General features: G+C 42.7%; 1 protein-coding gene across 10 annotated transcripts in view; it reads right to left on the reverse strand.

Annotated features, from left to right (window-relative positions):
• The window catches only part of LOC118386948 (nuclear receptor coactivator 1-like), an 88,154-nt gene that overhangs the window by 27,155 nt on the left and 35,520 nt on the right, over positions 1-25,479 (reverse strand). For 6 of the 10 annotated variants that reach the window (XM_052523750.1, XM_052523747.1, XM_052523746.1 and 3 more), the window contains 2 exons: positions 11,060-11,165; positions 7,797-7,963 (listed from right to left, as the gene is read on the reverse strand). In XM_052523750.1, the coding sequence (XP_052379710.1) occupies positions 7,797-7,963; positions 11,060-11,148 (256 nt within the window). In that variant the 5' untranslated portion in view covers positions 11,149-11,165. Of the gene's footprint in view, positions 1-7,796; positions 7,964-11,059; positions 11,166-18,078; positions 18,270-18,438; positions 18,533-18,750; positions 19,146-19,631; positions 23,674-25,479 lie in introns of those variants that run through there. The other 4 variants (XM_052523743.1, XM_052523745.1, XM_052523744.1 and 1 more) reach the window with 4 other exon arrangements.

Genomic DNA, 25,479 nt, shown 5'->3' on the forward strand with positions numbered 1-25,479 from the left:
CTAGGTGAGGACTTTATGGTACAGAGACATGAATATCCTGCAGCAGGCCTGCTGGTTGGGACGTGTGCTGCACTACTCCTCAGATACACTACTCTACCACTTTCTGGTTGTCACCAGAGCAGTGTTTAACTTCCCAAGTGTGCAAATGCACGGGCAATTCCAGTTGTTTTGGGAATTGGTGGGGCTAACAGGATACAGAGTATTTTTCTCCTTGAGGATGTGATTTTCTTCCCCAAATAGTTAAGTAACACATCTGGAGTCTTCTGAAAAGTCGGGGTCTGTCCTTGTCTATCTCAGAATCAGATAGGAAAGGGTTGAGAGGGGGAGTGGGACACAGGGGGGGCAAGAGGTGAAAGAGGGGAGAATTGCAAGGGCGAGAGAGAGAGCGAGAGAGGGGCACAAAGGAGCGGAGTGCTGGCCTCGGGAGAGGAGGGGTGAGCAGAGCGTGTGTGTTCCTGGTTCTCCCTGCGTAGGGGAAAGGGAAGCTGGGCTGTGCGAGAGGCCCTCTTGCACAAGGTCAGGGGGCAGGGATCTCAGCCATTGGCTGCTCTCTCACACATCCTAGCTGTGACTGACATCGCAGGGGCCGCTAGGACCCTGACAACCTTATGCCATGGTTATTTCATCTCGAAATAGGCTCATGCGGGGTGGGGCATAAAATAAACAGAGGATCTCATCTCGTTCAACATCCCCCAAAGCCTTACAAGGAGGAAAACACACACACACACACGGACCCTAATGGTTCCCCTCCCTGAAACAGGGAAAATGGCACCTTCTACACAGCACAGAGAGGCTTTTGGAGAGCCTAATTCTGGTGCAGGCAAGTGAGCGCCACACACACTACTCTTACACTTCTACTCCACTGCGTCTCCCTTCCCGTCTCTCTGCCTGCCCGCTCAAGGCCAACACCAGCCCTCTCTTAGTCCGTTGGGCCTCCGGTACTACCCTATTCTAGATAGGAAACAAGGGCTGGAAGGAATATTCTAATTTTCACCAACATTCTGAGTCTCCAAGCCTGTTTGTGATGATGGGAATCAGGGCCAGGAATTAAAATACGTTTGAGCAAATACGCCTTTCTGTTAGGCAGCCATCTTAACGCCTGTGGTGTGTGTCTAATGTATATACACTACAGTGCTGATTAGAAACGCCCGCTGCTTGTGTGTGTCCATACTAACAGGATGCTTGATGGGATCTCTGACGGCAGGGAGAAAGCTGGGTAAATACATACTGAACCATGTAGTCCCTTAGTCACAGATCTTGGATCAGATTTCTCTCCCCAAATTCTAAACCTTTAAACATCAGAGTGAAAAATAAAAACTTGACCTTAGATCAGAGCCTCAGGGACAATGTCATCATCATCCTACTCTAACTGCTTCAGTTTCCATCCAGGCTATGAGGGTTGTAGCGCGATCCTCATTATCATCCTACTCCAACTGCTTCAGTTTCCATCCAGGCTATGAGGGTTGTAGCGCGATCCTCATTATTCCAATGGTGTGGTCGCAACATAATGAGTGTCATGATCAGAGGGGTCACAAAGTTAAATGAAAATGCTAAGGCGTGGACCCAAATCGGACAACTTCCTACATCGCTTTGATCTAGCCCATCATTTCAAAGCCTACAGGTTCCAAATCCTAGTAGCCAAATACAGCTACATTACTACTACATTGGTTTTTGATTTATGACCTACACTCTCAGAAAAAAAGGTACTGAATTGTACTTAAAGGGGCACAATCTCTTCACTGTAGTGGCCCACTAAACTATTAGTTACAGATACTTGATTGTACCCTTGCAGTTCATAACTTTAGGGGACAAGACAGCATCATTTTTACATATACATGCAGCAAAAAAGGAAACGTCCTCTCAGTGTCAACTGTGTTTATTTTCAGCAAACGTAATATGTGTAAATATTTTAACATAACAAGATTCAACAACTGAGACATAAACTGAACAATTTCCACAGACATGTGACTAACAGAAATGGAATAATGTGTCCCTGAACAAAGGGGGGGTCAAAATCAAAAGTAACCGCCGCCGGTATCTGGTGTGGCCACCAGCTGCATTTGGGGCGGCCGGTAGTCTAGTGGTTAGAGCGTTGGACCAGTAACCCGAAAGGTTGCTAGATCGAATCCCGAGCTGACAAGGTAAAAATCTGTCGTTCTGCCCCTGAACAAGGCAGTTAAGCCACAGTTCCTAGGCCGTCATTGTAAATAACAATTTGTTCTTAACTGACTTGCCTAGTTAAATAAAGGTAAAATAAAAATCAATCAATAAAGTACTGCAGTGCATCTCCTCCTCATGGACTGCACCAGATTTGCCAGTTCTTGCTGTGAGATGTTACCCCACTCTTCCACCAAGGCACCTGCAAGTTCCTGGACATGTCTGGGGAGGGGAATGGCCCTAGCCCTCACCCTCCGGTCCAACAGGCCACAGACGTGCTCAATGGGATTGAGATCCGGGCACTTCGCTGGCCTTGGCAGAACACTGACATTCCTGTCTTGCAGGAAATCACGCACAGAACGAGCATTATGGCTAGTGGCATTGTCATGCTGGAGGGTCATGTCAGGATGAGCCTGCAGGAAGGGTAGTTCAACAAGTTCAGTCTGACGATGCTGTGACATACCACCCCAGACCATGACGGACCCTCCATCTCCATATCGATCCCGCTCCAGAGTACAGGCCTTGGTGTAACGCTCATTCCTTCGACGATAAAAGCAAATACGACCACCACCCCCAGTGAGACAAAACCACGACTCATTGGTGAAGAGCACTTTTTGCCAGTCCTGTCTGGTCCAGCGACGATGGGGTTGTGCCCATAGGCGACGTTGTTGCCGGTGATGTCTGGTGAGGACCTGCCTTACAACAGGCCTATAAGCCCTCAGTTCAGCCTCTCTCAGCCTATTGTGGACAGTCTGAGCGACGATGGGTTTGTGCGTTCCTGGTGTAACTCGGGACAGTTGTTGTTGCCATCCTGTACCTGTCCCGCAGGTGTGATGTTTGGATGTACCGATCCTGTGCAGGTGTTGTTACACGTGGTCTGCCACTGAGAGGATGATTAGCTGTCCGTCCTGTCTCCCTGTAGTTCTGTCTTAGGTGTCTCACAGTACAGACATGGCAATTTATTGCCCTGGCCACATCTGCAGTCCTCATGCCTCCTTGCAGCATGCCTAAGGCACATTCACACAGATGAGCAGGAACCCTGGGCATCTTTCTTTGGGTGTTTTTCAGAGTCAGTAGAAAGGCCTCTTTAGTGTCCTAAGTTTTCATAACTGTGACCTTAATTGCCTACCGTCTGTAAGCTGTTAGTGTCTTAACGACCGTACCACAGGTGCATGTTCATTAATTGTTTATGATTCATTGAACAAGCATGGGAAACAGTGTTTAAACCCTTTACAATGAAGATCAGTCAAGTTATTCGTATTTTTACGAATTATCTTTGAAAGACAGGGTCGTGAAAAAGGGACGTTTCTTTTTTCGCTGAGTTTAGTCATAGAGTACAAAAGCGTACCTTTAGAAAAGGTACAAATGTGAATTTTTGGGGTATCACCACAGTGACAAAACTGTTTGTTCATTTGAATAGGCACAAATTGTCCTCTTCTTTAAACCAAGTGCCTCAAGTGTACACGCCTCTCCGCCATCCCACTTCTGACACCAATGTAGCAAATTCAGGGGGTAGCCCCACCTGGGACTCAAACCTGGGTCCTGCGACAAGCCAACACTTTACACATTATGCCAAGAGGTCTGTGTTGGGTAAGGTCTGTAAAATATTAATTACAGCTATTTACTGTCACATGTTAGCCTTTAGAACTTTAATTAAGAAAACCATAAACCACTTAAACTGGTACAACACTTCGATTCAAGATTGGCCGCCCCAAAAAATAACTGAAAGCCACACCCCCCACTAAGCCACGCCTCCAATATAATGAGGCCCCACCATTATAACACAGTATTTAGATTCTGTAAATAAAATGGTCAATTCTTCTTCATCATTGTACCTTATGGTGGGTACAAATATTTACCTTTTTTCAATACAATGTTAATTTGTAGCTTTTCTGCTAAGCCAAGGTTAAGATCAGTACCATCAAGAATCAAAAGGGTACACAAAATACCGTTTTTGTTTTGAGTGTGTGATGATTGTACCTTTATTTTCAAAATATTTGGTACAAAAATTAACCATTTTACTAGATTATCCGCACATGTTGGAGCTAGGAACACAAGCACTTCGCTCCACCCGCAATAACATCTGCTATATATGTGTATGTGACCAATACAATTTGATTTGATTTGACAAGTACCCTAAAAGGTAATGAACAGTACAGTGAGATGTGTATTTCTGAAGCTACATTATCTGTATTTTGATATTTTTGTACCTCAGGGAACAATACTTTACCCTAACTTATCCTTTTTCTAAGAGTCTGTTAATCCCCAAACACATAGAGCTGAGAATGATAACAAGATGGGTTGGGACCCTGAGACAACACTGGCTAGATGTCAGGGGCTGGAGGGAGGCTGCCTTGTGAGAAGCTCTGTTAAAACGGGTGAGAGGTCATGTCCAAACAGTGTTAACGCTCTTCTGCCGAGGTCAAGTTCAGAACCCAAAATGTATTCAGGGCTCTGGTTAGGCCTACAAACAAGCTGATTGTACACTCCAGAGAGTCTCAGTCCCTGGGGATGTAGAGGTGAGGGGGTGCAATGGGGGCCTTTCGTTCTACCTATAGACGTCATGCTTCAGCATCTAGTGCAGGGATGCTTTTTTAATTTTTTAAAATCTTTAAAAAAAAATACATGGAATGAAATGCTGCCACTGACAGCAATCCACCCAATTATACTATTGTAAGATGACTTTAACGCCCCCATAGTCACTGAGCAACTCTCGGCAACTTCATTGACAGCTTACAGCTGCCTGAATACATTTGTTGTGCATGTTTTCCTCAGTCATCTGAATGTCCCCCTTTGTTCATAGAACTGTAGTTATGTAAGTAACCTTCGATATCCCCTATTAGTGGCTGGGACAAATGTAGCGGGAAAAGCGCACATCTTGAAATCATGTCCCTGCTTCAAATTTAACAATCTTTTGAGCAGTTGGAGCTATTATCGACTATGACCCCATTCCTGAAAGCTCAGACTCTCAGGAAAACATACGTATATTATGCTTCTATCTAGGACGCACCAGCAGGACTCATTAGAAGAAGAGGAGTTATGGATCTGAACAGAATAATTCTAATACATTTCTGATGCATTTCAATCACTCCAAAGCATACTTCCTTCAGAGTGGAACATGACATATCTTTGTATTGAGATATTGGCAATAAGGCCAGAATCAAACTAGTTTGATTTGTTTCTGACACAAATGACTTGATAGTGAATAGATTGATTAATGTATGAATCAATGACTCTGTAACCCCCCCCCCAACCCCCGTTGTCCGATGGGTATGGCAGCTTGCCCAGTGTGGTTGTTTAAAAGTGTATTAGTGAGTACTACCACTGCTGTAGAGTGACACCTATGGCTAATCCCATACTGGCAGTGTGCAGGGATTGACATTAAAGTCTGAAAGGCACTTGCCCTTCGGGTGTGCTTCATTTGAGCCGGATCCTTACGGAACAGGATCCGGCACCTCTCCGTTTTGACAATTTTGTTTCCCGGGACCTATTTGGCCGGATCCAGTAGGCTTCCTCTACATGAAAAATAAAAAATCAGTTTTCAATATAAAAATTCTAATAAAAGTGATCAGAGTTAATTCTCCTGCCCCATAAATAAACATAATGTGAAAACGCAGATTTTGGTTTGCGCAACATTATAGCCTAACTGTGGATAGTGTTTATTTCCCCCAATCATAAGGCCTATAGCCCGGGAACGCACAGCAAATCTGTCAGGGAACGCCATTCAGCCAGAACAAGTATTTTCAAATAGCTCAAAAGCAATCGCAGGAAAACATAGGTTGGAAAGCGAATGGTTCCAGCTTCAAAGAAAAGTCTAATCTGACAGACAGTAGGCTGACAAAATATTTTATCAACTTCCAAAAAGGTCTATCAAGTAAACATTGTTTTACAAAGTAAAACCAGAGAGATAGGCTTTTGGCATGAGAGTATTGGCAATTGTCGGCAAGTTGAGCTGCACCTCATTGGGTAAGTCAGTGAAAGCTTTTCTAGGACTATAATTTCCTGTAACTGTCATTTTGATGATTTGTTTGGTATTAAAAACAATTATATTAAAGTCTCCAGTCATACAAAATGACATAATTGTATGAAATGTGTTCATAAAAGGTCAAAAACTGTTCCCCATGTGAGAGCCTTCTTTATTAAGGGCCTCTACTCTAATGCTCTATGTCACTACGCAAATGCGATGATATCCATATGCACTGCTTTATTATAAAAGGTGGGGTTTTTCCATCCTTTCCAGTACCTCAGAGGCCCCCCAGGTCATCCCCCTCTCACAATCACTTTCTGTTCTGGCACCTAGACATTTACAACTTAAGCACTACCCTTCGGAGAAGTCCAGAGTATTTTTTGGTTGCCCGAAGATTACGATCGTCTGACAATGTAAATGATCTATTTATACACAGAAGTACCATATACTGCCTGCCTTTCTCCTACACATTTGGGGAGGAATCAGAAAGATCAGTACTGGAATTCTTTGTGCTTTGGTTGTTATTAGTAAAAACAAATCTCAGAACAGGCTCAACTTGTCTGACTGCCATGAATTGTCTTTCTTTCACTTAAATAATGCGGAAGAACCAGAAAGATCCGTTTTGAGTTATTATATTTTTAAAAGTTATTCAACTGCACAGTGGGGCAACCTCAGAGCAGGCTCAACTTCCGCGATTGCTCAGTTCACCTGCCCCAGGCAATAGGCAAAACTTAATGTCAATCCCTGGTGTGTGTCTGAGCATGTGTGTGTGTGCACTGAATGTGTGTGTGTGTGTGTGTGTGTGTGTGTGTGTGTGTGTGATTAGTGCGACCTGGAACAAACACCAATGCTCTGGCTCTTATTGTTTTATGGCTTTTCCATTGAACACTGACCAGTTACTGATTAAGAGACGATCTGGGAGAACAAGCGCCGCCACTAAGTAGAACTAACTGGGAGAGCTGCCCTACCAGATGCATAGAACTAATGATATGTAAGGGTACAAAATATGCATGCAATGATACATAAGCACCAGAACAATATGGGCCTATAGAGAACAGAGATACGGCTCTGGTAAGCATTAAGTATAGTAACATGGGATGTGTGTGGATGGGGATGTAAGGATCCACAAGACGCAGCAGAATGGCGTCACAGCTTTCAGTGAGTTAAAGGTGGGATTAGTCTGGTTTGTCATTCAGCCCTGTGGACCCTGATTTCCCAGGGGTCCTTACGGCTGGGCAGAATTCACCGAGCAACCTAGATGTCTTTAGAGGGACTGGGGGATTGAGGGGAAAAAAGAGCAAATGAGTAAAGAAGTGAGGGGGGTGAAGTGACCATGTCGGTCAGTAAAGTGACTGAGGGGAATGAGAGTGAGAATGGGAGCATGTGTGTGTTTTTTGTTTTACTATCCTTGTGGGGGTCAGATGTCATCACAAGGATACTAAAACAAGGAATATTCTGACAAGTTGGAACATTTGGCCTGTCCCCACAAGGAAAAAGGCTATTTTAGGCTTAGGGATTAAGAGTTAAGGTTAGGGGTTAGGGAAAATAGGATTTTGAAAGGGAATCAATTGTTTGTGTGTGTACTAGAGAGAGAGCAAGACAGCGCATGTTTGTATGCAAATGAGTGGTTGATTAGTGAGTGAGAAAGTGTGTCTAAAGTGCTGGTGCTCACCCTGCTCGCGCCGTTTGATCTGCTGGATCTGGTCCACGGTGCTCTTGAGGATGTGGCACTTGTCTGGCTGGACGTTGAGGCTGGCCATGTCGCCCATGTTGGCAGACAGGAGCTCGGCCAGCTCGTCTATGTAACGACACTCCAGCTCCCGCCGACGCTTCTCCACACTGCAAGGACAGCCACACACACAGTTTAGGTCGATTTCTGAGAAATGTTCAGAACTTTGCTGAAAGTGATTTTATGGCGTGTTAGCTGCAACCAAATGAATCCTCCTTCGCAACATAAAAGATAACTTGACCTGACAGAGTCCATGAAACACATAGAGTTCTAGTTTGAGAGTACAACAGACGCGCGCAGGACAGGACAGGAGACAAAGAGGTGAATGAGATGACATTGTAGAGTATTGGAACGCAGCCCAGGGCTCATCAGAGAGTATCCAGGCAGACTGTCCGCTGCTGGGTTGGTACCAACGAGTACGGGGAAGGATGGAGGGGAGGATCAGGGCTGGGGGGGGTCTACAGGGGCAGCAGGCCTCTCAATAATTCATGGCTTCTATGAAGCCAGCACATAGAGCGGGGGGTGGCAGTGGGACCAGAGCAGAGAGCTGCAGAAGAGACCAGCGCTGACAGGGCAGAAAAGCAGACTAGTGCAGAGAGCAACAGCTGAGGAGAGGGGGATTAAACCTGCTGCCAGTGTGTTATTGTTCCACCTAGCAGGGCATCAACTGAAATCTCTCACTCACACACACACACACACACACACACACACACACACACACACACACACACACACACTGAAAGCCCTACGAGCTGAGAGCAACCCTGGCTAAGAGCTGAGAGTGACTACTAGCTCTGCACTGACCATGTGTGAGATATTAGAGGAATGCAGGGACTGACTACAGCTTGGCTTGACCTTGTTCTCTCAATTATTTTCCCCGCTGAAGCTGAAAGTAAGTTGCAGAAGAAATGTGGTAAACATGATAAAATATGAATGATAAAATGGTTGGATACTTGAGATACTTGGCCTACAAAACAGGAGAGAATGGGATTGATCGCATTTGCAGACTTATGTAAGATAGCCTACTACTCGTAATGTGATGAGTAGATTGGATAGTCATAATTCAGGTTAATAATATAACTCAATCACTGTTTGCAAAAAAGGCTGTTTGAATGCATGGCTGAGCGTGTATAGAGTAGAGGCCTGGGCTCTATTTCTTCTCTCCAACTGTAGGCAATTTAAAGCTAGGGGAAGCTCATGCTTTAGTAGCCCATTTTGAATTATTTAATTTATTTATGTATAGACATGAGTAGGCTAATTAGCCTATATAATTGTGGGAATTTAATTCAAATCTTAGCTTCCCCTAGCCTTATGGACATGCTGAGACTATGTCAATCTGGTGCCAATTTTATTTATCTGCTTTTCCATTTTTTAAACAGCCAGCTATTAATGGCTAGCGGAAACCATGGTGTGTATGCGTGTGTATATGTGTCAGAGTGACTATATTTGACTCATGCCAGTGTGAGATCTGTATTTAATGACAAGATGCACGTCTCCGCCCTAACAATTGGAGTCATTGTCCCAAAGGCGGGAAGGCAGGCAACAAGCTTGGTCCAAAATAAGCCCACAGAAACGCATTGGCCTCATTTTCACTTCTTCCTCAATGGTTTACACACACACACACACACACACACACACACACACACACGAGCCCCTCCCCCTGCCTCTCACACCAGCAAAGTTGAGAGATCACATACTCCTCTCTGACATTTGGTTTCAACTCGATATTTACATCCCACAGAATCGGTTAAAAAAATATTATAATAATATGGACACAAACACATTGAGACATTATTTTACTGTAATAGAGGAGAAGTTAACCGTTCTAACAATATAATGTTTATCTCAACTATTCAAATTGCACGCAGAGCAGACACTACTAAAATGAGTGCCAATGAACATTGATTCTGGAAAATATATACCCAGTTTGTCACACGCAGCATTGGGGAACTGCTAGCAGCATTTTAGCCAAAGACTGTTATACTAGCTTTCTAGTCTGTTTTATAAATGGGCATTAAGCATAAAACACAATTATTTACGGAATTGGCATTTCGTTCTCATTCTGAGAAATACGGTTTCAACATCTGAACAACGTGGACAGGCTAGCATGCTGTTCAAACAGTTGGAGACAGATAGAAGGGTTTGTTCATAACAATTATACTGTTCAACCTTGCTAGTTAGCAAATAGATCCAAGTTGGCTAAACTTGAAATCCAAAGATTAGCTGGCTAATCACTAGCACGTGGGCTTGGGATTGTTGATGAGACCCGTGTTCATTTTCTATAGCCCAATGCCTGCTACAAGAAGTTAGTGAATGTGCATTATGCATGCTTCTAGTGACATTTGTAACAAAAAGAGCATTTTCATAGACTTTACAGCCAGATCAGTGATTATTGCAAAAAAAGCAGGTTAAACTCTTTTGATAGAAATAATTCAATTATTAGTGGGTCATATTGTCTTATGATTTATTGTAAGACAACGCTTATTTAGAGCAAACCTTAAAAATATTTGTAGATGCATATCGTGAGTAAAAAAAAAACAGCGATATTATTTTTAATCTCTGGAGAGACCTGGAGAGACCTGAAAATAGCTGTGCAGCGATAATCCCCATCCAACCTGACAGAACTTGAGAGGATCTGCAGAGAATGGGAGAAACTCCCCAAATATTGGTGTAATAAGCTTGCTAAAACTTCTAAAAACCTGTTTTTGCTTTGTCATTATGGGGTATAGTGTGTAGATTGATGAGGAAAACAATTATTTAATCAAGTTTAGAATAAGGCTGTAAAGTAACGAAATGTGTAAAAAGTCAAGGGGTCTGAATACTATCAGAATGCACTGTAGACTCTAAAAATATCTCAAATTCTCACACAAATCTGCCATTGACATAACTACATGATAACACAAGAATTCAAGCTAAGTGTGCACAGGCTCAAACTCCTATTCCTCAACACCAATCAGGGCCATAGAAGCGGGTAGCTTCTTGGGTTACTATGCAAACACAGATGAACATGAGAGAACAAATCTGAAGGGTAGTAGCAAGGTTATACTGTACTTCTGAGGGGACGCTTCTTGTTGAGTATGTGTAGTGGTGGAAAGAATTGACTCTTGAAAGGCAATGAAGACCATCGTCGTCATCATCATCTTGTCAAGCGTTCTGGATAAGAGTGTCTGCTAAGTGATTAAAAGGTAAATGCACCGTGTTCTTACCTCTGCTCTGAGGTGTCGCATGGTGAGCCCTTTCTCTTGCGGGACTCTGGCGTAGCAGGTTCCAGGGCACTTTCCCCTACAGCACTCATTCTGAGCTTCAGGACACCTGGTGAGAGAAGAGAATAGGACAGGGTTAGCCTGGGGAAGAAACCACAATCACAGCTGATTCAAAATCAGACATAACACCACTCATCATGGAGGAGACAAAGAAATTCAAAACACAAAGCCTAACGCGGGAAGAACCATCTTGACTTCTGGTCAGCATGACCTGAATCAGGATTAGTTTAGGGCTGGGACACAGAGGGGTCCATTTGACAGGAAATCACATCTTAATTTCCCTCCTAATTGCAGATCCATGTTAGGCATCTGAAGCAAATGGGACCCCGCTGATCACACACACACACACACACACACACACACACACACACACACACACACACACACACACACACACACACACACACACACACACACACACACACACACACACACACACACACACACACACACAATAATCAGCCTCTAAAGTCTATTGCGCGTGAGATGCCGCTGTCGAGCGAGACAAAACATAATTGAGCAAGCAAACACTGATTCGAGAGTGCATAGGATGGATCCCTTGAGCATACAGACCAGTCGATAGCGCAGAGATTTGGTCGAGAAAGCAGAGGATGTGTTCTGCGAGTGGACAGGTCAAACTTGAGAGCTTGGGCGAGCAGAACATCAATGCCACATATCAAAATGAAAAATGTCTAAATCAAAAAATATAGAACCGTAAGCAACATGGTTCAAACGTGTAACAGTTTTTTGGGTAAGCATCAAATTGTCCACCAACAATACTAATCACATGTCTTTGTCAAGTTTTCACTCTCAATTTATCAAGATACTCTCTCAAGACTTGGCACCTTTGGGTTTAAATCTCTTTTTTCTCTCAAATTAATTTCAGGCTGGTGGGAAAGAGGTGGGTGTGTGTCTAGAAACCATAGATTGGTCACTTTCACTGGAGTGATGGCCGAACTAACAAATGCTCGAGTGTAGTGTTGTCAGTCCAGTGTTGTGTCATGTGATTGGTTGAGTTAAGTGCATGAGGTCAAACGGATTGCACTTCAGAGTTTCAGAGACATCTGTTAAACTTGCTAGCTAGCTTGAACAATAATCACCAAACAACTTGGGCAACCCAGCTTCAACTTGATACATAAGCAAAGTAACTGGGAAATAAAATAAATCGCTCTACTATACCTTGAGTTGAGTGGCATCTACTTACTAAAGTTATTGAACTAGCTAGATAGCTAATTACTTATTAACCAGCAACGTAAATCTGTAAACAAGATAAGCAAATGGCCTTCTCTAGCTAAGTAACACCATAGTCCACCCCTAGCTAATTGTTTGTCTTCACCATTCCACAAAGTGTCTGGTATGTGTTTGTTTCATATGAGGGAGGTAACCCCAATGTATCAAATAATAGGTGGAGTATGGGCATAACATGGTTGTGATCTAACAAGTTCATTCATTATACACTATGTCCTGGCCATAATTGAATATACAGTAGCGAAATATAATGACTCCATTGTTGGGAATGACATGTGGGTATGCACGTAACAAGGGACCGTTGGTAATGTACTGGGGGAGTTGTCCAAAATAGGGTAGGGTTGTCCAACTTTGCTTTGGGGAGGGCAGTTTTTTTTTTATTGGGCACAGGGGAGGGTAGTGTGTTTTCCCCCTGGTTTACATCTGCTATTTTGCAGGTTTTACGATATAATGTCTTCATCCTAGCCACATTTCCTCATATGTTTGCAGTTGCCCCCCTTATCAAGATGTTCTGGTACTTCCCTTATGCACTACGCTTTTCCATGCGCTAACTTTGACTATCCCACAGGTCAATGAAGTCTACCAGTCTGTCTACCCCGCCCTCTATCCACCATTCATAGTGACAACAGTATTAGGCTGATCTTTTGTCCAGATCTGCAATAGGCTAACTAGCGATCATACCACACATAAAATCATTCAAAGCTGGATCGATTTTCAATAGGAATCCACAAGAACAAAAAAGAATAGCTGATAGGCAGCGGAGAGGCCAGGTGCATCAATGCACATGAAAGAACAGCGAAGGCACGAGGCTCCCCTATTGATCTTGTTTGGGGACAACACAATTATCCTACCTAGACTAGCCTACACCACCACAATGCAATGAATAATTGCATTATTGTTTTCAAGTGAATACACAACATGTTATTGTGATTCGAATGTTTCGTTCCATTTGGATGAGTTGTGGGTCTACTCTACAGTTTATAAGGTCTAGAAAGGCACAGTCTTATTCTGGTAACATGATGATCGATGCATGGCTGCTGTTTGACAAATAAAAATGATCTCATACTTGTGTCCATAATAATCTCATAGGCTCTACCCGCATTGTATCTGTGAGCTGTTGGCGTGAGCTCACATGCCAATATCAGAGGGCACATTCGCTATACCTACATTACATTTTTTGGAACAACACCATCAGTAGGCCAAGAATTGAACATGCGATGGAAACCCATTTCACTTGTATTTTTTATTTGGAACTTGGAAATTTAACCGCAAAAGTCATTTTTATGTGCAACAAGAACATTTGATGGAAACACAACTGCGCATATTGTTTTGATGCAGATTTTAGAATCAAGAAAAGTGATATGACCAAGAGCAGTGTGCGGGTTTCATATTTTTGCTCAGAATAATCACATGAAAATCTGTCCCAAGTTCGATGGAAACCTAGCTATAGACAGCCTAAAGACTCTGGCAAGTGCACATTTGAACACATTTGTATATACCGGCACTGTTGAGTGGAACAAACTACCATACCAACCATAACCACTTTTGAAAGAATGTCAAAAGCTGGCTAATGTGTGAACAGTAGAACCTTTTCTTGTCTTTATCTCTGTATGAATGTATGTGTGTTTACATAAATAATAGGGACCACAATGTAAATAAAAAATATCTAAATATTTGAAAAATATCTGCACTGTAGGTATATACAGTGCATTCGGAAAGTGTTCAGACCCCTAGACCTTTTCCACATTTCATTACAGCATTATTCTAAAATGTATTAGATTGTTTTCCCCCCTCATCAATCTACAGACAATACCCCATAATGACAAAAGCAAAAACAGTTTTGACATTTTTGCAAATGTACAAACAATAAAATATCACAATTACATTATTCAGACCCTTCCTCAGTACTGTGTTGAACACCTTTGGCAGCGATTACAGACTCAAGTCTTCTTGGGTATGACGCTACACGCTTGGTACACCTGTATTTGGGGAGTTTCTCCCATTCTTCTCTGCAGATACTCTCAAGCTGTCGGGTTGGATGGGGAGTGTTGCTGCAAAGCTATTTTCAAAACTCTCCAGAGATGTTAGATCGGGTTCAAGTCCGGGCTCTGGCTGGGCCACTCAAGGACATTGAGACTTGTCCCGAAGCCACTCCTGCATTGTCTTGGCTGTGTGCTTAGGGTTGTTTTCCTGTTGGAAGGTGAACCTTCGCCCCAGTCTGGGGTCCTGAGTGCTCTGGAGCAGGTTATCAAAGATCTCTCTGTACTTTGCTCCATTCATCTCTCCCTCAATCCTGAATAGTCTCCCAGTCCCTGCCACTGAAAAGCTTTGCCACCGCATGCTGCCACCACCATGCTTCACCGTAGGTTTTCTCCAGATATGACACTTTGCATTCAGGCCAAAGAGTTCAACTTGGTTTCATCAGACCAGAACATTTTGTTTCTCATGGTCTGAGAGTCCTTTAGGTGCCTTTTGGCAAACTCCAAGTGGCTGTCATGTGCCTTTTACTGAGGAGTGGCTTCCGTCTGGCCACTCTACCAAAAAAGGCCTGATTAGTGGAGTGCTTCAGAGATGGTTGTCCTTCTGGAAGGTTCTTTCATCTCAGAGGAACTCTGGTGCTCTGTCAGAGTGACCATCGGGTTCTTGGTCACCTCCCTGGCCAAGGCCCTTCTATCCCGATTGCTCAGTATTGGCAGGTCGGCCAGCTCTAGGAAGAGTCTTCTTCAATTTAAGAATGATGGAGGCCACTGTGTTCTTCGGGACCTTTAATACTGCAGAAATATTTTGGTAGACTTCCCCAGATCTGTGCCGAGACACAATCCTGTCTTGGAGCTCTACGGACAATTCCTTCGACCTCATGGCTTGGTTTTTGCTGACATGCACTGTCAACTTTGGGACCTTATGTAGACAGGAGTGTGCTTTTCCAAATCATGTCCAATCATTGAATTTATTGCAGGTGGACTCCAATCAAGTTACAGAAACATCTCAAGGATGATCAATGGAAGCAGGATGCACCGGAGCTCAATTTCGAGTCTCATAGCAAAGGGTCTGAATGCTTATGTAAATAAGGTATTTGTTTATTGTTAGTACATTTCAAAATAGTCTAAAAACCTGTTTTCGCTTTGTCATTATGGGGTATTGTGTGTAGATGGGTTTTTTTTTGTTGATCTATTTTAGAATAAGGCTGTAACGTAACAAAATGTGGAAAAAGGGAAGGGGTCTGAATACTTTCGAATGAAACCGTGCAGCAGTCATTTGATGAATGGAAAGAGGCATCGGTTCCAAAACACCAAAAGTTTAATGACATTCAAAGATTGTCAAGCCAAGCCTTCGATATTGAGTAGGCCTACAAGGTAGTATTTTCTGTTTGTCAAGATTGACAGTATATTTATTGTGGTGTTAAACTCAAACCATGATATTGAAGCGCCCAAAGTTGGTATGCCTTGTTTATTGGTAGTGTGGTGGTTTGGCACAGAAACCGGTTGGTGGAACATTCATTTTATATTTTATATATACACTGAACAAAAATATAAAAAACAACATTTAAAGTGTTGGTCCCATGTTTTAAAAATAATAAAAGATCACAGAAATGTCCCATTCGCACAAAAAGCTTATTTCTCACATTTTGTGAACAAATTTGTTTACATCCCTGTCCGTGAGCATTTCTCCTTTGCCAAGATAATCCACCCACCTGACAGGTTTGGCATTTCAAGAAGCTGATTAAAACACAGTACACAGGGGCACCTTGTGCTGGGGACAATAAAAGGCCACTAAAATGTGCAGTTTTAGAAAACAACACAATGCCACATAAGTCTCTAGTTGAAGGAGCGTCCAATTGGAATGTTGTCTGCAAGAATGTCCACCAGAGCTGTTGCCAGAAAACTGCAGACCACATGTAACCACGCCAGCCCAGGACCTCCACATCCGCTGATGAAACTGAGCATTTCTGTCTGTAATAAAGCCCTTTTGTGGGGAAAAACTCATTCTGATTGGCTGGGCCTGACTCCCAAATGCATTCCATGTGAAATGCATAGATAAGGGCCTAATGAATTTATTTACATTCACTGATTTCCTTAAGTTAACTGTACCTCAGTATAATTGTTGCATTTTGTTTATATTTTTGTTCAGTATAATTATCACAATATATATATATATATATATATTTTTAAATCTGATTCTCCACCTAGCTGATTGTCTGCCTAATGGTAGTGTATGTCGAATGAAACAGGCAGGGAGAATGAGCTCGTTCGTGGTGGTTACCGACCACTCAACCATCTGGCTTGTCGCCCTGAGTGGTTGAAGAGGCAAAGTCGTTATCCAAGTTTAAAAACACAGGGTCACTACAGTTATTTGTGGACATAAATAATCATTTTCAACAAGACAAATTACAGTACAAGGGGAGGGTTGGGAGAAATATTGTTTTTACATCAACAATATGCATTCACCAAACATTTAACTGAGGTAGTAAATGTCTGATTGGGAACTACCATTGTCTATCAAATTACAGTGTCAAATTATTTAAAAATCGGCATTGGAAGTTGTATTGAATACAGGCAGTAATACAGGAGTCAAATCTCATAGGGAGTCTCATCAGATCAGATGTTATCAGCAAGCCAGAGCCACCTGTGGAAAGAGCACAAGTAGAACAGTGCCTTCAGAAAGTACTCACACCTCTTGACATTTTCCACATTTTGTTTTGTTACAGCTTGAATTTAAAATGAGTTAAACGTAGATTTTGTGTCACTGGTCTACACACAATAATGTCAAAGTGGAATTATGTTTAGACATTTTTACATATAAAACACATAAAGCGGAAATGTTTTGAGTCAAAAAGTATTCAACCCCTTTGTTATGGCAAGCCAAAATAACTTCTGGAGTAAAAATGTCCTTAACAAGTCAGATAAGCTGCATGGACAAACTCTGTGTAATAATGGTGTTTAACATGATTTAATGCCTACCCCATCTCTGTACACCACACCAACTGTTTGATTATCTAGAAGGTCCCTCAGTTGAGCATGGAATTTCCAGCACACACATAACGACAAAGACCAGGGAGGTTTTCCAATGCCTCGCAAAGAAGGGCACCTATTGGTAGATGGGTAAAATGGTGATTCTAAAATGTATTAACTCAGGGAGGTTGAATAGTTCTCATTCAAATATATTAGGGTTAATAAAAAAAAAGTTAGAGACTTTCTTCCCCTTTGACAGAGTATTTTGTATAGATCGTTGACAAAAAATACAATTAAATCCATTTTAATCCCACTTTGTTACAACAAAATCTGGAATAAGTCAAAGGGTGCAAATACTTTATGAAGGCACTGTACGTACAAACAGATAAATGTATCATTTAACATAAGATTGCACCTAAAACTAACTTCACTTCCTCTCTACTCAGATCCTTCTCAAAACCCCATTGGTGAACTGAGGAGAGAAACCTTGGGTCCTCTCCTCCAATGGGGTTTTAGAAAGAGGCACTGAAATAGGAAGCAAGGGATCGAGGAAATATAAAATTGTCACAGAGCTGTTGCTTGTGTCTCGATATGGAATGGCAGATGTCACTATGTGGAATTGCGCAGAGGTGTACAATCAACACCATTTGTCAGTATTATTGAGCCATAAGAAACCTTTAGACTTTGTGTTAATTAAAACATAAATGAGTATGTTTAAGGATGTTTAAGCAGTCATACATGACTGTTGGGAGTGCGGTGCCATACCTTTAGCTCCCTGGTGAGGCAGAACTGACAAGCTAGATATGAAGTTGCAGCAGATGTCTGTTGACCACGCTCGGGATGTTCTCCAGACAGCGGTAACGCTGGAACGTGTCCCAGGAACTGTTGGTGGTCAGGTCACCTACCCCAGAACCAGTGAAGATCTCCAGGTTCTTACAGTAGGGCATCAGCACAATCTATAGAGAAGACAGTAAGATGCAGAAGATGGAATTAGATTTTGTATGGAGTCGAAAGCGCTGAATCCCAACAAAATCCTTGTAGCGTGAATTTTTATGCAAGTTACACCAATGCATGATTTATGCAAGAGTCTCAGTTGCATCTAGGTGTGCGTGTGGGGTAGCTAACCGAGTTAATGTGTGTATGGGGACTGCGGGGCAAGCTCAGACTAACAGTAGTCCATCCCTGCCTCGAAAACCCTGGTCCGGGGAGCACCAAATATCTGAGGAGACAAGAGAGAGGGATGTCACAAAACATGACATTGAATCACACACAAGAACAAAATCACAGGCATGTAATACAGAGTGTATACAGACTCAGAGTAGACTCAAATACATATGTATCTCCTACACTAAACACACACTCACATATATAGACCCATTACACACTCTCTCACGCGCAACAAATATACACAGAGAAAGAGACTAGGTGTGTGTTTACAGTGATCCAGGGTGGAGGAATACCATCTGGTTGTCGTCATCAGGCATGGTGTTGGCACAGCGGCTGTTTGTGGAGACCACACTGGGACGCATCACTATCATCAACGCCTCTTCTCACTGTTCCGGTAACTACGCCAACATAACATGTACACGGACATTGGAATTTGATACCCCTGGCTGGGACTCCACTGAGGAAGGTGGAGGGATACATATGTGCTGAGTTGTGCAAGTCACAAGGTGAGTTAGGGAACACCAATGACCCCAAGTCTTCAATGAAAGTTACATCAAGGTCAAAGGTGACTCGCAGATCCAAACTTGGCCAATGAAGTAGAAGCCTGACTCCACTTTGTCAGACATACAGTATGTTCTCTGCACTCACCCGTCTCCTGAGAACAACTGTATTGAGAAAGTAAAAATATGTCAGAAAATAACATTGACTGAGTTCAATTGCAGTTAAACACCATCTTAGTGTTGCATACAATGGAACAGCCCATTTAAAGACTGCTGCTGTATTAATAGAGGCAACTATGGATAATCATTTAGCTAAGTAAGTAATAGCATACTATGGGATTAAGGCGAGCTGTACCAATCCACACCACTCAGCCTGCTGTCATTTCAAGCCCAACCCGTAAAAAGCTATCCTCCTATAGGTTTTCACTTCATCCCTTACCTAACCTACACATTCAGCATAGAACCATCCTCTGTATAGAACCATCATTCTAACCCAACAGACAGGAGTTGGTCAAAGTCCATAACAAGTTATCCTCTCTACGTGACATATGTCCTAATAACAATGCCTCCATATAGCGTAAAAGCAATTAGAGGAACTCTCAGTACCACAAACGATTAAGTTACAGGGTGATTGATAGAAGGCAGGGTTACCTGCAGGAAGCCTCCAGAGTGCTGTGCATAGTGGAGAGCCAAGGTACTTGGAATAGAGTGGACTCCTGTACCTCCTATCTTTGTCAGCGAAGCAGAGAACAACTTCCCCACCACATAGTGACAGTGGGCCTGCATGGAGAGAGGGATAGAGAGAGAGATTGTTAACAACTGCCAGTGTAAGTTATCAGAAGTGTATTTCAAAGACTCTCAAAGTATGCAGTTAGTGGTTTATAATATTGGCTATTTATTTGATCTTGCCTCCCACTCACCCCATCTCAATCACCTCTACCCTAGGGAGGGCCTTAACTGTCTGTTCTCACCACTCACTCACAGTCTGGCTGGTCTTTCAAGTCCTCATTCTCTAGCAACCCCTCATTAACTTAGTTAGCTAGCTACAATGCTCTTGGTTAATCAAAGATACTGGTACATTTTATATGTGGTTAAACATCAGCTAGCTTTAGCTTCCTAGTTAGCTGGCGCTGATCTAACTTGCCTAATCAATAGCCTGCTTTAACATCAGAAAACCAAATAACTACCTACTTCAATTGAAATACTGAAATCCTAGTTGATTAGTTGGCTGGTTGGGTTATAGAGCTTACCTTTTTATTGTCAGCCATCGTCCTTACACCACCATCACCTTGCCTTCGGTCTGAGAGAAGTTGCCAACAACTGGATGTATACGGTTTCAGGGATACAGCAAATACAATCTAGCTTCATTTTCTGCTGAAACCCGTACGTGGGAACTACACTCAGGTGTTCTTTTTATTACGCCTGCTACGTTAGGTTACATTGCCTTTCAACGTCGAAATCTGGTTTATACTAGATAACACAGCTTTACTGTACAGTAAAAATTCATGAAAAACAAAGATGTGCTTTTTGGTCTTAACTTTAAAGTTATGGTTAGGCATAAGGTTAGCAGTGTAGTTAAGTTTAAAAATCAGATTTTAAGAAGCTAAATTGTAGAAATAGGCTGGGTTTAGCCATAATAAGTAGGACTTTGTGGCTGTGTTTAACTAGTGACAACCATGTTCATTGGCTAGAATTTTCACCTCTAATAAAACGATAGTAAAAGATTGCTGATGCGAGAGCAAGATGTTTAAGCATCTCCGCAAAAAAATTATGTATAATCTCTACTCTCAAATTAATATTTTGTATGTGGCAATGATGTTCTGCTTACTTAAAGTCACACTTGCAACTCAAGCTTAATTTGCGCGACCCCGCTGCCTGTGCACTCGCGGGACCCATCCTCTGCTTGCTCGACCACATTCTTCACTCTCCACTGGTCTGTGCATTCGCATCACTCCTCTCCGTTCACGGCACCCATTCCAAGCAGTGTTATCAGTAGTGGGGGGAGGGGGGGGCGGGGGGGTTTGACGGGGATGAGGTGAGGGTCACAGGCATGTTACTGTAGGGGAGGCAGACAGCACCACAGATCAAAGATTAAGACTGGTTAAATTAAAGAGGCCTTTCCCCTGCAGATTTGTGGCGCTGGAATTCACAGCCATTCATCACTGCAGTTGATCAAAAAGAGACAAAAAGTCCCCTTATATTTGTGCGTCACACTAAGTCATCTGACTGGAATTGGTAAAGGGTCATGGAGTTTGTTATGGGTTTCCATAATACCCAAATATAGCCCAAAGTGGTGTAAAGGCTGATTTTGCTTTTGAGGCGATAGTTCCCCCCCCTTGGTTGGCTATTCTTTGGCCTCCTCTGTGCTCCACAAGCGATGCGATGTCTAACTGTGGTTCAGCATTGATTGTTGATTGTGTTTGTTTGCAGCTACATTTAGTTGAAGTCAGAAGTTTACATACACCTTAGCCAAATACATTTAAACTCAGTTTTTCACAATTCCTGACATTTAATCCTAGTAAAAATTCCCTGTCTTAGGTCAGTTAGGATCACCACTTTATTTTAAGAATGTGAAATGTCAGAATAACAGTAGAGGGATTTATTTATTTCAGCTGTTATTTCTTTCATCACATTCCCAGTGGGTCAGAAGTTTACATGTACCAAATACTAATTGAGTGTAATTGCCTTTAAATTGTTTAACTTGGGTCAAATATTTCGGGTAGCCTTCCACAAGCTTCCCACAATAAGTTGGGTGAATTTTGGCCCATTCCTCCTGACAGAGCTGGTGTAACAGTCAGGTTTGTAGGCCTCCTTGCTCACACACACTTTTTCAGTTCCGCCCACAGATTTTCTATGGGATTGAGGTCAGGGCTTTATAATGGCCACTCCAATACCTTGACTTTGTTGTTCTTACGCCATTTTGCCACAACTTTAGAAGGATGCTTGGGGTCATAGTCCATTTGGAAGACCCATTTGCGACCAAGCTTCAACTTCCTCACTGATGTCTTGAGATGTTGCTTCAATATATCCACATAATATTCCTGCCTCATGATGCCAGCTATTTTGGGAAGTGCACCAGCAAAGCACCCCCACAACATGATGCTGACACCCCCGTGTTTCACGGTTGGGATGGGTTCTTCAGCTTGCAAGCCTCCCCCTTTTTCCTCCAAACACAACGATGGTCATTATGGCCAAACAGTTCTATTTTTGTTTCATCAGACCAGAGGACCTACGATCTTTGTCCCCATGTGCAGTTGCAAACCGTAGTCTGGCTTTATGGTGGTTTTGGAGCAGTGGCTTCTTCCTTGCTGAGCGGCCTTTAGGGTTATGTCGATATAGGACATGTTTTACTGTGGATATAGATACTTGTAGTCGTTTCCTCCAGCATCTTCACAAGGTCCTTTGCTGTTGTTCTGGGATTGATTGACACTTTTCGCACCAAAGTATGTTCATCTCTAGGAGACAGAGCTTCCTGAGTGGTATGACGGCTGCGTGGTCCCATGGTGTTTATACTTGCTTACTATTGTTTGTACAGATGAACGTGGTACCTTCAGGCATTTGGAAATTGCTCCCAAGGAGGAACCAGACTTGTCTCCACAATTGTTTTTCTGAAGTCTTGGTTGATTTCTTTAGATTTAACCATGATGTCAAGCAAAGAGGCACTGAGTTTGAAGGAAGGCCACCTCCAATTGACTCAAATAATGTCAATTAGCCAATCAGACGCTTCTAAAGCCATGGCATTATTTTCTGGAATTTTCCAAGCTGTTTAAAGGCACAGTCAACTTAGTGTATGTAAACTTCTGACCCACTGGAATAGTGACACAGTGAGTTATAAGCTAAATAATCTGTCCGTAAACAATTGTTGGAATAATTACTTGTGTCATGCACAAAGTAGATAAGACTATAGTTTGCTAACAAGAAATTTGTGGAGTAGTTGAAAAACAAGTTTTAATGACTCCAACCTAAATGTATGTCAACTTCCAACTTCAACTGTATGTACTACATATGAAGACACTGTGGTCAATCGTGGTCAGATGCATGGTCGGTGGCTGTGTGTGATTGCCTCCGCACTGGCCCAACAGTGCCTGTGGTTGATCTGTGGAGCACTGCAGGATGATCTTTCTCTGTGTGCATCAGGTGTTGTCAGTGGCTAGCTGTAGCCATGGCAACAGGTCATGCTCAGTCTTTCTGTGAGAGAAATCTACAGCTCATCAGCCTGAGAAAAGAACAGTGCTAAAACAACAGCATCATAAAGCATGTATCACACTTATCCTACAGAATGGTCCTCTGTACAATAGGTCTACATATGTACATTGCACACACACATCTATATGTGTAACCGTTTTCCTTCCGTCCCTCTCCTCGCCCCTACCTGGGCTCGAACCAGGGACCCTTTGAACACAACAACTGACACCCCCGAAGCAACGCTACCCATCGCTCCACAAAAACCATGGTCCTTGCAGAGCAAGGGAAACAACTACGTCAAGGTCTCAGAGCGAGTGACGTCACCGATTGAAACATTATTAGCGCGCACCCCGCTAACTAGCTAGCCATTTCACACCGGTTAAATATGCACATACAGAATACATTTGTTGGTATGACCAGTGTCCACAGCAGCCTGCGCTCTGGTGTAGTTCAGAGGGCTGCCTCCCTGTTGGGGGGCAACTGACTGGCGTTATTCAGGTTCTCTCAGGCCAACACTCACCCCCGTGCTCCCACCCCCCCCCATCTCACTCAGGCCTGATCTACAGGCACCAAAACAAGCCACTACTGTTACATAATCCTCACTAGTCTCATTTCCAGCATTTCACCTCGAATCAGAGCCTCCAACACAGGCCAAAATAGCAGCACATTACACTTCAACCCAGGCTGGAAAGGTGACACCTTAAATACTGGCCAGAAAACATGTTACTCTAATCCAATTAACACACACACACACACACACACACACACACACACACACACACACACACACACACACACACACACACACACACACACACACACCTCTTTCAAGATGGGGCTTTCCATATTAATGTATGAGACTGAAACAGACACTGATAGTGTGGTGCCAGTGGTCAATGAGATGATTCTGTGTTGTCAACTACCAAATGGTCACTGTGGTTGGTTGTCACACAGGGATCTGCTGAACTGAATGAACCAGACTCTCCAACACAAGCCCAGCTGAATATAGAATGTTTTACATTGAAGACAAGCATGTTACAGAAACACCAGGAATCGAGAATGAAATTAGCATGTGATTTGCAGGCATCTATACTCAAGGTCAGTCCATTCCACTAACAGAGTCAGTACTACAGGTCGACAGATTAATCGGAATGGCCGATTAATTGGGGCCGATTTCAAGTTTTTATAACAAAATCGGTCATTTTGGACACTGATTTGGCCGATTTAAAATTATTTTTTTACACCTTTATTTAACTAGGCAAGTCAGTTAGGAACACATTCTTATTTTCAATGACGGACTAGGAACGGTGGGTTAACTGCCTTGTTCAGGGGCAGAATGACAGATTTTCACCTTGTCAGCTCAGGGGATCCAATCTTGCAGCCTTACAGTTAACTAGTCCAACGCTCTAACCACCTGCCTCTCGTTGCACTCCACAAGGAGACGGAATGCCTGTTACGCGAATGCAGTAAGCCAAGGTAAGTTGCTAGCTAGCATTAAACATATCTTAGAAAAAACAATCAATCATAATCTCTAGTTAACTACACATGGTTGATGATATTACTAGTTTTTAAGAGATATATATATAGAAAGAAAATCCTACGCTTCGCATTTGTAAAACCAAAGTTTAATAGCAAGGTTCAGCTAGCTATTTTAGCAAGCAAGGAGTATGCGAGCATAGTCGTGCGCTTACGCCTAGCCAGGTTCTGCTAGGAGCAAACAGAACCTAGTCTGCAGTCGCCTTAATCAGCATGCCCTCTCAGCAAAAGTAAATAGCCTAAAGAGTGGCAGTGCCAATCAATTATCTGATCTGCCAACAAACGATGATTAGCACTACGAATACAATCACCCAGCCTAACACCCATATGGCCAATCATGAATCAACTCTGAAGTCATTTTAATTTTCACTTTCATGCCAGGTTCAACTGTTCCAGCTCTGCACCCGAGAGTACAGACAGGGAACAGGTAGGTTATGAATACAGGTGCGGTCGGCACAGCTGAATTTCACAGAACATTTTAGTGGCCCCCATTTTACCATGCAGCTGAGAGAAAATGTTTTTAAAAAAAATGTAAATATTTTTTTTTATCCTGCGACTGACTCTAAATATTCTGCCATGGATCGGAGGTAACATTTAGCATTTTTTAATCGATTTTCCTGCAATTCTATGAATTTTTCCATGGCTAATACGGTGTTTTTTTGCTCAAACATACATCTTTACTGCTGAATCAATATTTAGGAATTGTCAGTTCTCCCCCTTTATTTTGGTGATTGTTAGTTCTCAAATATTAATATATAGGTCCATTATCTTTTCTACA

This window comes from Oncorhynchus keta, chromosome 8 (genome assembly GCF_023373465.1).
Source record: "Oncorhynchus keta strain PuntledgeMale-10-30-2019 chromosome 8, Oket_V2, whole genome shotgun sequence".
NCBI classification, from domain to species: Eukaryota; Metazoa; Chordata; class Actinopteri; order Salmoniformes; family Salmonidae; genus Oncorhynchus; species Oncorhynchus keta.